This window comes from Polypterus senegalus, chromosome 4 (genome assembly GCF_016835505.1).
Source record: "Polypterus senegalus isolate Bchr_013 chromosome 4, ASM1683550v1, whole genome shotgun sequence".
Classification (NCBI taxonomy): Eukaryota; Metazoa; Chordata; class Cladistia; order Polypteriformes; family Polypteridae; genus Polypterus; species Polypterus senegalus.
In genome coordinates this window covers 68,439,550-68,455,405 of record NC_053157.1, presented here as the reverse complement: position 1 = coordinate 68,455,405, position 15,856 = coordinate 68,439,550, and the positions used below count along the sequence as shown (strand labels likewise).

At 38.3% G+C, this 15,856-nt stretch overlaps 1 protein-coding gene across 3 annotated transcripts in view; it reads right to left on the bottom strand.

The window, feature by feature from the left end:
- ptpn13 (protein tyrosine phosphatase non-receptor type 13) overlaps positions 1 to 15,856 on the bottom strand; it is a 344,308-nt gene that overhangs the window by 186,303 nt on the left and 142,149 nt on the right. For all 3 annotated transcript variants that reach the window (XM_039750815.1, XM_039750816.1, XM_039750817.1), the window contains exons 5-6: positions 14,630 to 14,815; positions 12,860 to 12,953 (exon numbers count right to left, since the gene is read on the bottom strand). In XM_039750815.1, the coding sequence (XP_039606749.1) occupies positions 12,860 to 12,953; positions 14,630 to 14,815 (280 nt within the window). The remainder of the gene's footprint in view (positions 1 to 12,859; positions 12,954 to 14,629; positions 14,816 to 15,856) is intronic.

Sequence of the window (15,856 nt, the reverse complement as noted above, 5' to 3'; positions counted from 1 at the left end):
GTGAAACTTTTACTCGTATTGGTATCCCTAGAGAAATCTTAACTGATCAGGGCACACCTTTCACTTCTCGCGTGATGAAACAATTGTGTGACAGCTTTGCTATTAAGAAATTGAGTACTACTGTTTACCATCCTCAAACGAATGGTTTAACCGAGCGATTTAACAAAACATTGAAACAGATGATCAGGCGAGTTGCTCATAATGATCCCACAACATGGAACCCTGTCCTACCGTTTGTTTTGTACGCGTGCGAGAATCACCACAGGCGCCCACTGGCTTGAGTCCCTTCGAGTTGTTATTCGGCAGGCGGCCGAGGCATCCTGGATGTGGTACGTGAGGAATGGATAGGAAACGAGAGAGCAGCTAAGGGTCCAAGCTTTGCAGATCGACTAATTTCGTTGCAAGACAGAATTTCTATGCTTTCCTCTATTGCTGTGGAACACCAACAACGAGAACAGGAAACTCAGAAGCGTCTTTACGATAGGCAGCAAGCTCCGTGAGTTCAAACCTGGCGATCGTGTTTTGGTACTGGTTCCCTCGGATCCACACAAATTCTTAGCTAAATGGCAGGGCCCGCCATTATTGAGGAGCGTATGAGTCCGTAAATTACAAGGTTAGAATACCGGCGGCGCAAACCATTCCAGATTTTACACATTAACCTCTTGAAGGAATGGCACGACCGACAAGAGGTTAACACTTCCTTGGCTGCTGTTTCTCAGTCCGATGTTACCATTGGTAACGATCTTACTGACACGCAAAAGACAGAACTGTTATCTTTGATAGAACGGAACACTGATGTCTTTTCAGATTTACCAGGCAAGACTAACATTACAAAACATAAAATTACCACTGCACCTGATGTTCGCGACAGATGCGGCCGTTCGGATACCGGAAGCGCGAAATATTGTGCAAGAGGTAAAAAGATGCTGACACTGGGTGTAATTCGTGAAAGTAAAGTGACTGGTGCAGCCCAGTCGTATTAGTCCCAAAGCAAGACGGTTCGGTTCGGTTCTGTATCGATTTCAGACGCTTGAATAAGGTCTCTAAATTGATGCTTATCCCATGCCCCGTGTCGATGAACTGTTGGAAAAACTGGGTCAGGCGAGCTATATCTCCACGCTAGATCTCACGAAAGGCTATTGGCAGGTGCCTTTAGAGGCTAGCAGTTGTGAGAAAACGGCATTTGCGACTCCTGACGGACTCTATGAATTTACAAGACTCCGTTTGGTCTTCACGGGCACCTCTAACTTTTCAGCGTATGATGGATCAGATCCTACGTCCTCACTCTGAATATGCTGGGGCATACCTTGACGATGTCGTGATTTTTAGCAATGATTGGAAAACACACTTAGAGCGGCTTCAAGCCGTTCTTGAAAGCTTGAGACAGGCTGGCCTTACTGCTAACCCTAAGAAATGTAAACTAGGCATGTCCGAGACTCATTACTTAGGCTATTCTATGGGCAAGGGTTTACTTAGGCCACAATTAAGGAAAATAGAAGAAATGCTTGTTTACCCGAGACCTGAGACACAGAAACAAGTACGCGCCTTTCTGGGACTCGCTGGTTACTACAGAAAATTCATTCCAAATTTTGCACATAGAGCTGCTCCTCTTACAGAACTTACTAGAGGCAGAAAAACCGACCTGTCCTGTGGACAGAAAATTGCTAACGTTCTTTCAACGATTTAAAAAAAGCATTGTCTTCTTACCCGGTTCTAAGGAACCCGGATTTCACAAAAGATTTTATCTTGCAAACAGACGCAAGTGCATTTGGTGTGGGCAGTCCTGTCACAAATTTTTGATGGAGAAGAACATCCAATCACATATTTGAGTAGGAAATTACTTCCTAGGGAACGCAATTATTCTACAATTGAGAAAGAATGCTTGGCAATTAAGTGGGCTGTGGAAGCGCTTCGCTATTACTTGTGGGGACGAAACTTCACTTTGGTAACTGATCATGCTCCACTCCAGTGGTTGTACCGACAGAAAGATACAAACTCGTCTAATGAGATGGTTTCTGGGTTTACAACCTTACAGTTTCACAGTAAAGCACCGACCAGGTTCTGAACACGCCAACGCAGATGTATTATCACGACTAAATGAACCTAGTACAGAGAGTCGCTTGATTCACAGGAATGTGAATAAAGCTGAGGGGGAGGGTGTGAGCTGGAGGGCTGATCGCACCCCAAATAGAGACAGACGCCCTGGGAAAACCACAAACCCTGAAACACTGACTACACATTGCTCCTTATCCTTGCACTATAACGCGTAATACAAGCCTCGCGGTACTCCGCCGACTTATAAGCCTTGCAGCCTGTCAGTTTGGGAATTGATTGTTTGCTTTTATCTCTCTCTGCTCCTAGCGGAACTGTTATATCTGACTTGTCATGGAGCACGTTTAAGCTCATGTGTTTGCGGTGTCTGAATAAAAATCCTTCTTTTTTCTACGCCCTTCTGTGTCTCTGTGCAAATCTGTGACCCAAGCGTGACAAGATATATATATATATATATACACACACATACATCCACATATATATATATATATATATATACATATCTACATATACACACATACATATACATACAGACACATATATACACACAAATACATATATATATATATATATATATACATACACACACATATATATACAGTGGTGTGAAAAACTATTTGCCCCCTTCCTGATTTCTTATTCTTTTGCATGTTTGTCACACAAAATGTTTCTGATCATCAAACACATTTAACTATTAGTCAAATATAACACAAGTAAACACAAAATGCAGTTTTAAATGATGGTTTTATTATTTAGGAGAAAAAAATCCAAACCTACATGGCCCTGTGTGAAAAGTAATTGCCCCTTGTTAAAAATAATCTAACTGTGGTGTATCACACCTGAGTTCAATTTCCGTAGCCACCCCCAGGCCTGATTACTGCCACACCTGTTTCAATCAAGAAATCACTTAAATAGGAGCTGCCTGACACAGAGAAGTAGACCAAAAGCACCTCAAAAGCTAGACATCATGCCAAGATCCAAAGAAATTCAGGAACAAATGAGAACAGAAGTAATTGAGATCTATCAGTCTGGTAAAGGTTATAAAGCCATTTCTAAAGCTTTGGGACTCCAGTGAACCACAGTGAGAGCCATTATCCACAAATGGCAAAAACATGGAACAGTGGTGAACCTTCCCAGGAGTGGCTGGCCGACCAAAATTACCCCAAGAGTACAAAGACGACTCATCCGAGAGGTCACAAAAGACCCCAGGACAACGTCTAAAGAACTGCAGGCCTCACTTGCCTCAATTAAGGTCAGTGTTCACGACTCCACCATAAGAAAGAGACTGGGCAAAAACGGCCTGCATGACAGATTTCCAAGACGCAAACCACTGTTAAGCAAAAAGAACATTGGTGCTCGTCTCAATTTTGCTAAGAAACATCTCAATGATTGCCAAGACTTTCGGGAAAATACCTTGTGGACTGATGAGACAAAAGTTGAACTTTTGGAAGGCAAATGTCCCGCTACATCTGGCGTAAAAGGAACACAGCATTTCAGAAAAGAACATCATACCAACAGTAAAATATGGTGGTGGTAGTGTGACGGTCTGGGGTTGTTTTGCTGCTTCAGGACCTGGAAGGCTTGCTGTGATAGATGGAACCATGAATTCTACAGTCTAAAAAAAAATCCTGAAGGAGACTGTCCGGCCATCTGTTCGTCAACTCAAGCTGAAGCGATCTTGGGTGCTGCAACAGGACAATGACCCAAAACACACCAGCAAATCCACCTCTGAATGGCAGAAGAAAAACAAAATGAAGACTTTGGAGTGGCCTAGTCAAAGTCCTGACCTGAATCCAATTGAGATGCTATTGCATGACCTTAAAAAGGCGGTTCATGCTAGAAAACCCTCAAATAAAGCTGAATTACAACAATTCTGCAAAGATGAGTGGGCCAGAATTCTTCCAGAGCTCTGTAAAAGACTCATTGCAAGTTATCGCAAACGCTTGATTGCAGTTATTGCTGCTAAGGGTGGCCCGACCAGTTAATAGGTTCAGAGGGCAATTACTTTTTCACACAGGGCCATGTAGGTTTGGATTTTTTTTTCTCCCTAAATAATAAAAACCATCATTTAAAAACTGCATTTTGTGTTTACTTGTGTTATATTTGACTAATGGTTAAATGTGTTTGATGATCAGAAACATTTTGTGTGACAAACATGCAAAAGAATAAGAAATCAGGAAGGGGGCATATAGTTTTTCACACCACTGTATATATATATATATATATATATATATATATATATATATATATATATATATATATATATATATATATATATATATATATATATATATACACATACATACATACACATATATACAGTCTTTGGGGTGCGAGCAACTGTTGCTGGGGGTGCCAGAATCCATGAGGGAAGAAAAATGAAAAACATTATTTGTACAAAATCTTAATTTATTTATCCATTCCTAAATAATTAAATGGGCAGGCTATTTCAGATCAGTGCAATACGCTGTTTGTTAAAACGGATGACTCCCTCTTACGTGCAAGTCTGCGTGGATATTATGAACTATTTCTGTTCAAGTTCTATTTAAATTTTAAATAGAAGGAATTTTTATTTAGTCGACAGAATATTATTCGAATAAATCAACTCAAACCTTAAATAACTTATAATATTTTGCTCTCCATAAAAATATATCCTGTCTAAATTATACAAGTTAGAAATAAAGTAAACGTTAAAAGAACAAACATTCAAATTTCTTTACTCTTATGTAATTTTATATAAAAATAAACTTAAATTTTAAATATCCCAAAAGATTTTGCTCTCCATAAAAATATATCCTGTCAAAATTATACAAATTCAAATATGAACATGGTGCATAACAAAACCTGGAAATATAAATAAAATTTGTTCTTTTCAGCAATAACAAATCAAATCATTCAGTTGTCTTTGCTCTTATGTCATTTTATCAGATTTGGACGCCTGGCATCTTTTTTGGCAACAAGTTCTTTATGTTTGGTGTGAGGTTCTGTGTTGTGGAGATTCTCAGGATGGACTGCAGGTGCTCATCAGTGAGGCGACTCCTGTGTGCTGTTTTGTTAGTCTTCATGACTGAGAAGAGCTTCTCACACAGATATGTGCTACCAAACATGCACAAGGTTCGAGCCGCATGTAGACGGAGCTGGAGCATTTCTGGGAATGGAGTGAATAAACTGTGCGGGCCGTGCAGTATCGTACTTTGCCTTCAGTGTGCCATTACACTGCAGCTCAATCACCTCCATCTGAATCTGCACAGGTGCAGTTTCCACATCGACGGCAAATGGGTTGCGAAACAACTCAAAATTCTTTTTGTTCTTCAAAGTCACCAAAGCGCCGTGAACTCAGTGCGCAGTCGCTCAGTTTATCAGCAAAGTGCGATTTGGGAACACCGTTGTGCCGATTTGGTTCAACATTACTTGGCAACAGGGAAAGTGGGGCAAGTTGCACTGGTGCATTTGTGTCTCCCATAAAAGTAGCTTCACTTGAAATCACTTTGTGATTTTGCACGGTAAAAACGTCTGCTGAAGTGTCAGATTCTTCTTTAACTCTTCTGCTTTCTGTATCTTGTGCATTGCATTCAGGTCTTTCAGGTTATCTTGATGTTTTGTCTCATAGTGCCGTCTTAGATTAAATTCTGTAATTACAGCCACATTAGCTCCACAAATGAGACACACGGGTTTACCGGCAATGTCAGTAAACATATACTCAGCCTCCCATCGGTTTTAAAGGCTCTATGTTCAGAATCACCTTTTCTCTTGGCATCGTGTGGGCTAGCTTCGCAATAACTTGCAGCATCATAAGCTAGACTTGATTAACGCGTAAGTGTTCGGCAAGGCAGCTGAAGCCTGCATTATGGGATCTGTAGTTTATTGTGTTACCAGCGCTTCATATCCCGGGCCATTAATAACAATAATACAGTATATAAAATGATCTCGGGCGGATATAATTACACGCGGGCGGATGTGGCCCGTGGGCCTTGAGTTTGACACATATGGACTAAATAGAACTTGAAAAGAAATATTTTTTCAATGTGATCGCAATTCAGATCGAGTTGACGCAGCACTACAGTACATCGAGCCAGCGTGCTATTGTGGTTTTGCCTGTGTGCCTCAATAAGTTACCCTCCCTCACTCTTACTTTTTACCTTCATGTAATGAATACACTGAGTATGCCTTTACCAAAACAATCATTGATCGCAAATAAAGTATCCATTATTCATAAAGCTTCAATTGGTGATCTGTCTTTCTGCGTTAACCGCATATTTTTTCATACATCTCAAACCAAGGGGATGCGAGGCTAAAATGAATCGAGAAGCGCGCGTACATACTTAGTGCATCCCTCTCGAATCGAACCTCGAGTCGCGCTAGAGGCGAAGCCTCTACTATTGCCACGCGTGTGGTTTGTCTATTTGAGCGTAGCAGTGTAATTCGTTTTGTTCAGCACTCTTTGGGACTGTTGCTTTTTGTCTGCGCACTACGTCAGTTCACGTGAGCCACTGAATATGGTTTTATATATCACTCGCTCACGTCTAATTGTTTCGCTGCCTTCTTAATTATATAATGCATGTTTTCTTCAGCGCTTTTTGTAGCTCTTCCTGGTTTTCTACGCAATGCATGATTACGTGAGAGGCGTGATGATGTCACACGAAACTCCGCCCCCCACGGCTTTCGAGCTCAACTCCATTACAGTAAATGGAGAAAAATAGCTTCTAGTTATAACCATTATGCATAGAATTTCGAAATGAAACCTGACCAACTTTTGTAAGGAAGCTGTAAGGAATGAGCCTGCCAAATTTCAGCCTTCTACCTGCACGGGAAGTTGGAGAATTAGTGATGAGTCAGTGAGTCAGTGAGGGCTTTGCCTTTTATTAGTATAGATATCATATTGTAAAGTGTTTTTAAAAAGCATACATTTAATGTAGTCTAATAAAACAAGTAACTGAATTCTAATATTTACTCTCATTTTTGTATATCATTTATGTTTACAAAAACATTTAATAAACAAAATTATGATAACTCACTCTTTGACCATCCAACAATACAATGACACTATGTACAAGGAAAAAAATCACAAAAGAGGGGTTTAGGGACGACCTTGGGAATGCCCTTGAGTTGCCCAGCCTGGACATAAAGCCAACCAAACATATCAGGGGAGACCTGAAAATAGGTGCCCACCAGCGATCTCCATCCAACCTGACAGAGCTTGGGAGGATGTGCAGAACAAAGGCAAAAAAATTCCCAAAGGTTGTTGTGTTATGTCAAAGAAGATCCCGTGCTGGAATCACTGTCAAAGATGCTGCAACAAAATAGTAAGTAAAAGGTCTGAATACTTTTATTATTTTTAATTCATTTTCAGAAATCTCTAAAGTGTTGTTTTTGCTTTGTCAGTCTGGGGTAGGGAGTGTTGATTTTAGCACCTGGCTGCAAAATTACAAAATGTGAAAATTGTGAAGTGGTCTGAAAACTTTCTGAATCCTCTATTTGTGAATAGCTTACAGACACATTTGTATGTACCTATGTGGGAATCTTAAATAACATTTAAAATCTTGCAACATATTGCAAAACCTACTTTTATTTTTAAAAAAACAGCATACAAAATCAATAATGCATTTATTTTATAAGAAGTATTTGCCTTATTGAGCTTGCAGGTGCATGTGACATCAAGCAGGGGAACAATCGCAAACATTTTATTTTCTTTCCCTTGAAGATGTTAGCCTTTGCCTGTAAGCTAAAATCCATTGGGGCATTGACATTTGTGACTTGTGTAAAAATATATTTAATGATCTGCATGGGGAGGATATATGCATGTATTATTTGATTAGTACAGCTGCCTTACTGTTTGTTATGTGCAGGCCTGTGCATACCTAAGATATGCATAAAAAGGTCTGATTTATTTTTTGCTGTATTTTGACATCAACAGTAATTACTCATCTCACTTTGATTCAGGTTTTAAATCAACACAGCTACACTCCTCTCACTTCATTCTTCTAGGTATAAGTCATTTATTTTCAGCAAATCAATAACTAACTAAGGATATCCAAGAATCATTTCTAAATCTGCTGATCCTGATCAGAATCTTGTGGAGTTGGGAGCAATGGACACAAGGAAGAAACCCAACTTGGCAGGTAGGCTAATATGTCAGAGTGTACATAAACACAGCTACTTATACTCCCCAAGAAAAGAAATTTGGCGATAGAGGGTAACCTAAGTGTGCACCAATAAGGCTTTGGAGAAATTCAGAATATAAATATGCATATGGATGTCAGTTAGAAAATGGGTAAGATTAAATAAAACATTCTACAAGATATTAAATTACTTGCCAATGCTTGTAAGGAAATTGGAATGATAAAGAAAGTTTAAAATGACAAACTTCTGGAGGTTTACCCTAAGTTGGAGCAGACTGTAATAATCTTCAGTTAGTATTCTGCAATTAAGGACTGTTCCAACAGTTACCTTCTTTGAAAGATAACAGATATGTATGAATAACTGCAATAAGAGTCATGTAACTTTTCAGCTCACGACCCCCAAAATAACCGTGCCAGTGACTCGTGACCCCCACTATCCTCGGAAGTGGTTAAAATATACAAATGTTGCGCGCAACGGTGCACATGTGCCAATAGGCCTATCCAAACATGAGCATGACAACACAAAAGAACACAGTGGTCTAACAGCCATATCATTTTTTTTAATAGTAATTTACTCATTTGTTTAATTTCAACAAAATATCCTATTCAAACAAGTGCATGACAACAAAAAAGAACATAACGCTCTAACAACCATATAACTTTTAAAAAAATTGTTATTTACTCATTCATTTAATTTCAACAAAACACCTCACCTAATGAGATGGGTGAGCACAATGCTTGGAGCACAGCAAGTCCATTCTTGGGTTAATTTTGTAGACCGCGACTCAGAGATCATCCTCCAAGTTCAGTCGTGACCTGTATTTATTTTTAATGTACGTGAGTGCCGAAAAAGTCTTTTCGCACAAGTAGGTAGTGCAAAACGGCATCAGTACATCCAACATACAAAATGTCATTTCTAAAAAATTTAATTAATTAATTTCTAAAAAGTTTAAAAAAAGTATTTGATTTCTTGGAAATCATCTCACGACCCCCCCAAGGGTCGCGACCCCTACTTTGGGAACCACTGTAATAGACGATACTTCAGTTAAAAAGAGCTTCTCTTACATTACTAGAAAATACTGTCATGTGTAAATGCTTCTTGCCTCACAGCTTCTTAGAAAATTCTTCAACTCACAGACTCCTCTCTCCTTATGGGATTTCCCTTGGATAATCTAATTATTACTCTTGACTCTAAATTACCCTTGTGGCATTTGCAGTCAATGAGGGTATGTATGCGTACCAGAGTGTGCAATACAATGCATGATTTGCAAGGTCTGTTACTGCATTCAGTCTTATACAGCCACAATCTGCTCCACATTCCTGAAACTGTGAAATACATAGGCAGGTGTAAAGAAGAAGAAATAAAAGTCTATGTAAAGGGACACAAGTAGGGAATCCATTCCGAGACGGGTTTATCCATTCCTGGGAATTTGGAAATCCTGCATGTCATTCCCGGGAATCCCGGACTCCTGGGGATGACACAGTGCACTGGCATCTCACATGTGAATGGTTTTAGAACGACCAACACTTATTTTTAGGAAAACTACTGCAATATGTTGACATCAATAAAAGACTAACCTTATCTACAAGCAGTTCATGCTATCATATAAGTACATGTATCTAGTTCAGGGTTGCCCACAGTTTTTCGGCTTGCGAGCTACTTTTAAAATGACCAGGTCGAAATGATCTACCTACATTAAAAATGAATTTTATATATATTGTGGAGCCGACCCGGACACAGACAGGCGGACATATTGTTAATCACCACCACACGTATTTTATTTACAATACTTACAAAAGATTACGTCAATCAGACTTAGTCCAAACAGTGCACAAACCCCAACACACACAGTACTGGCCACAAATGCCTTCTTCTCGGGCCGCCTCCACTCTCCTCTTTTGCATCATCTTTCCTCCACCCGACTCCAGCCCTGAATGAAGGGAGACGGCCCCTTTTATTCTCTCCCGGATGAGCTCCAGTTGGTTCGCGGCATTCCCTCGTTGGCCACGCCCCAGCGTGGCGGAAGTGTCGGCTGTTCTCAAGGCAGCTCTCCGGGTGTCCTTCCAAATCTTCCTGGTGTGGCGGTAGTGCTGAGGCAACAGGTCCCCAAGGCATTGGGGCGCCTCCTGGCGGTGACCACGGGCCCCTGCAGAGTGGGGCTTCCATGCCCCTCAACCCTGGCCCCAAAAGCAACCAGGAAGACCTCACGGTGTCCCGGCCGGGTCGTTGCCCCTGGCATCCCTGACAATATATATATTTAAATATATATATATATATATTTAAATATATATATATATATATTTAAAATATATATATATATATATATATTTAAATATATATATATATATATATATTTAAATATATATATATATATATATATATATATATATATATATATATTTAAATATATATAAATATATAAATATATATATAAATATATATATATATATATATATATATATATATATATATATATATATAAATATATATATATATATATATATATAAATATATATATATAAATATATATATATAAATATATATATATATATATATATATATATACACAGCATTTGAAGTCTGAATCACAATCCGATTGTATGGGTGGTTACCTATCAGGTAACACGTGTGGTTGGTCTGCAAGTCAGCAAACATCCGCCACGGGTGCAGATAGAATAGAATGTTACATAGTTAACTGTCAAATAATGCAAAGAGTACACGACACGTGTTTCACCCTATTTTGTGCTTATCTGGCGTACACACTCCACTGCACCCCTCATCGGGGATTGAACCTCGAATATCAGACAAACGCACTTCGATTGTGACATTGTGAAAACAAAAAATCCTCTTCCAATTCCACATCCAGTCCATACCCTCTCCAAACAATTTTTTTTAAATCCCTTCTTTAGTCGATATAAATTGGAAGGCTAACTAGATCACAGCCGGTGTTTTGCAGCAGCTTGCGCGTTTTATTGTGCGTGTGGGTTGACCAGTGTGTTAGAAGAAAAGAGATCTCAGACTGGCCTGTATGTCAATCAAGTGGCAAATGCCATAGGAAGGATATATGATAGACTAACGTTTAAAAATGTTTTTAAATCTACCTGCACTACCTATCTTTGCGATCTACCGGTCGATCGTGATCGACGCATTGGGCACCCCTGATCTAGATAGTTGCGGTAATAAGAGCGTAGAAAGCACAAACTGTCCAGCGTGCGGTCGTCCAGGCAAGAGCACATCTTCGTGTAGAGTACGCCAGCCGCGGAGAAAGCACACACTGCCTCCACTGAAGTAGGCGGCACAGTCATCAGATACTGATACACTTGTTCTAAACAACGCCTGCGCTTGCTGTTGCTCTGAAACACCGCCATTTCAGCTTTTACTGATGCATCCAGTTTCTTGTCATCATTCTGTGATGGCAAGTTTCTTGGCACAGAAAATGCGGATGTAACAGACTGACACATTGCAATTTCAAGTTGCTGTTCAAAGCTGTTGTCTGACAGACGTCAATGAATGTGGGAATGCAGGAATGAAAAATGTCCGGGAATGGATTCCCTAGACACAAGCATAATAGATAACTGTGCCAAATTTTAATTTATCAAAGTATTGTGGCAGCCCATACAAATTACAAAAGACTAATAAATAGAAAAAAAGACAACACATTTTATGTAATGTATATGTACTCACTTGTTGGTATAGGGAGATGATAAAGTGGATAACCAAAGTATTGTGACAAAACACTAAATGAACTCATGTATCTACTGAGCTAGCTTAACTTATCTGCGCTCTTGAGAAGCTACAATGATTTACAATCAAACAACACACAATGCTTTGCTCTTGCATCCATTTTTTATAACAATTCATATTTTCGCCTTCTATCCATTTCTGAACTCTATTAACACAGGCAGACGACAGCATTTGAAATATATTTCCAGGTTTAAAAATAACTCTGATGTTCCGAAGTCTCTTTAAAATGCTGCCCACCAGGCAACAAACATTTGTTAGGCAGACCTATCCATTGAAAAGAAGAATGAATGGGGCCTGTACAACCACTGTAAAGGATTAAGCTTCCTCACTTTTGCACCTCTAGTCCAACCCAAACACGCCTTGTAACATTTATTGGAAAATTACTAATATAGTAAGCTACATCTTGGCTGTGTGTAGAATACAACTCCTTCTGATTTAACATCCCAAAGTTATGTTTATTAGGTCCTCCCTTGAATCCAACAAAAAACTAAGAGGTCGTGTATCAACAAAAGGCTCCTCATCAAGACAAATCTTTTCTTCTCAGATTAAAAACTGAAAATTATCATACAGAATAAAAATTACACCTATCAGAAAAAAATTACTAGATGGGAAATTCTCACCCTATAAGAAATATGTACAAAATGTGTAAACTGCGTGCTTGTTACATAGTGTGAAATACAAATGCTTCATCAAGCAAAGCTATTGATTACAAAAAGAGTATGTTTACATGAGCCTGTGTGTTTTGAGATGATGTGCTGAGTCAAAGATTCTATATAAATTTTGACAGACTGTACTAGCTGATCTACTCTTGCAGAATCAATTCCAAACAATGTACCTAATGACAGGCATCAAAAAACAATAATATCAGTCTGTGTGTTTTAAAACTGTACTTTTACTTTTTTAGATATTATTTTACTTCTATTTATCATAAACAAAAACCTACCTGACAAGAGCCCCTTTCCCCTCAGACGATCTCGGATTTCTCTGCTCCGTTCTGGCAAGTAATCTCTGTTACTGCCAGAAAGCAGTCCATCTAACTGTTAAAAGTAATAAAAATATGGTCAACAACTGGTAGCCTACAGAAAGAATGGTGTGAACAACAAAACAGTTTAAAGAGTGAACTAGAAAAAAACTGCTAATTTAATTCCATTGAATAAAGCAAAAATTAAATGGACTTGTTAGCACCAAAGTAGGATTTAAGCTTTAGGGATTTTTATTGAGGGTAGCACAGTATAATAATTAATAGTACTCCTGTCTCACAGTTCCAGTGTGCATGATCAGAATCCAGACACTTCCAGGGCGCTGTTGATGATGAGTTTCTTTCTGCCTGGGTGTTCCAATTTTTATCTAAGATCCCAAAGGCTTGAGTGTCAGAATGGTAACATTAAATGATCCCTATATGCATAAATGTAATTTGTGATGGACTGGCTGTAAAGTTGGTACAGGCTCCAGTCCCTGTAACAATGAACTGATGGGTGAATGTTTTTATGCACACCTTCAAATTTCATTTAATGGGGGTGAATTTGTTGTACTTTGTTGAAACAATCTGCAGTGAATTATAGGGTTTTCATCAGGGCTTCATTACTGGGAACGTTTGGAGGGACTCAGTAAGAAACAGGCAACCAAACAGAACTTTTAATACAATATTTGTACTGAGGAGAAAACAAGAGCCTAGAAGACCACCACAGGGATCTACGTATTCATGAACATCAGCCACATTAAAAAAAAGACCCCCATTAGCACAAGTTAAGCTATAAAAAGACCACTGATTTATACCTTCTTCTTGATACGTTTTATGAAGTTACAAAAAAGTTACTTGGTGCACTCTTTACATAGCCATTTAATTAGAAGAACTGGTACAAATACTTCAGAAACTCTAGTACAAGGTAAACAACAAAGAAAAAAAATATAACACAGCCACTATTTAGATTTTAGCTAGCACACTTGATTTCCAAGAAAACAGCCAGAAGGCACAACTAAACACAAAAATCACAGCATCTGTCTAAAACAAATGAGTCCCCATCTCGGCAGTGACAAGGATATCTCAAGGCAATCAGTAAACTTTGAGAGTGGAGAACATAGACTGTTAACATGTAAGGTGTCTACTAATGGATGAGCTGATGAATACATAAGGAAAAGTTTATGTGTGTGTCTGTGTGTGTGTGTGCATGTGATTGTAACTTACTCATTTTGCAAAAGTACAGTTTGTCATGCTAGCTTAAAAACTGTGAATGTCTGGGCTTATTCAGGTTGGCAAGTGAAATCACAATAGTTAAAAGTAAATGGCCTTCAAAAAACTGAGGGCCTATTCTCTTTTTCATACTATATCTAGTACTAACCACTAACCATTGCACCATATTAGTTAAAAGTTAGAAAGGAGAAAAAGAAGATTGCCACAGTCACAGTGAAAACAAATGTATCTACCATGGAGAACAGTGCAATTTCAAGTATTTTTCTGTTAATGAATTGTCATCAAACTGAATCAGAGTCTTATTGAATTAGGGAGAGAGTGTAAAGTTGTAATGGAAACCACAGATATACAGTTAACCTCATACTCTCATTAACCAAGGGACTCTGAGCATGTCAATATTGTTACATGTACTGAAACTGAAAATAAAAATGTATCTCTCTGTGCAAATTGAATTATATAACTTTTCCCATTAAAGATGCTTCTTTAAAAAGATAAGGAAAAACAGCAAGTATAGAGACCTACCTTAGTAAGGCTACCTAATACCAGTCTCACAAGTTTCCTCACATAAGAAAAGGATGCAGCACAATGTGTATTCCTGATATGGGCACTGCACGCATCCAAAATGGTCCGAAAAGACAATCTGGTGTAAGGAACATCTTCACACATGTTAAGGAGAGTCGTGTTGATATGTTCTCCAAGTTTCATTGGCTAAAAAAAAAAAAAAAATACCTTATTGTCCCTTTATTATTAAATAGTTTTCTAATAAAGTAATAATTATGAATGGCATATGCTGTTGGCAAATAAGTATACAAGTGTCTGTGTGTGTCCATTCCGGTGCCATTTGGAATGGCATTTGTGAAAACAATCCTAATATCTGTGCTGCACCATCTGTTAAAATGAAAAATACAATGCATTTTATTACTGCAACAACTACAAAACAGTTAGATTTATTTATATATATATATATATATATATATATATATATATATAAATAAATACACATACACATATATACACACATATTACAGGTATATATATATAGTATATATATACAGTATATAGTATATATATATATATATATATATATATATATATATATATATATATATATATATATACATACACACTAGCAGAATACCCGCGCTTTGCAGCAGAGAAGTAGTGTGTTAAAGAAGTTATGAAAAAGAAAGATATTTATAGATATATATATAGCAAAATACCCATGCTTGGCAGCGGAGAAGTAAAAAGAAAAGGAAACATTTTAATAATAATGTCACATGATTGACAATGTAATTGTTTTGTCATTGTCATGAGTGTTGCTGGCATATATATAAATATCTATAATAATAAAAGGCAAAGCCCTCACTGACTGACTCACTCACTGACTTATCACTAATTCTCCAACTTCCCATGTAGGTAGAAGGCTGAAATTTGGCAGGCTTATTCCTTACAGCTTACTTACAAAAGTTAAGCAGGTTTCATTTCGAAATTCTACACGTAACGGTCATAACGGTCGACAACGTTCGCCATGTTGAACTTTATATTTATGGCCCCATCTTCACGAAATTTGGTAGGCGGCTTCATTGCGCTAACCGAAACTGATGTATTACTTATTTCGATGGTATGACACCACTGTCAGCCGCCATATTGAACTTTCCAACGTCACTAATTCTCCAACTTCCCGTGTAGGTAGAAGGCTGAAATTTTGTACTTATTTCGGTGGTATGATGCCACTGTCGGCCGCCATAT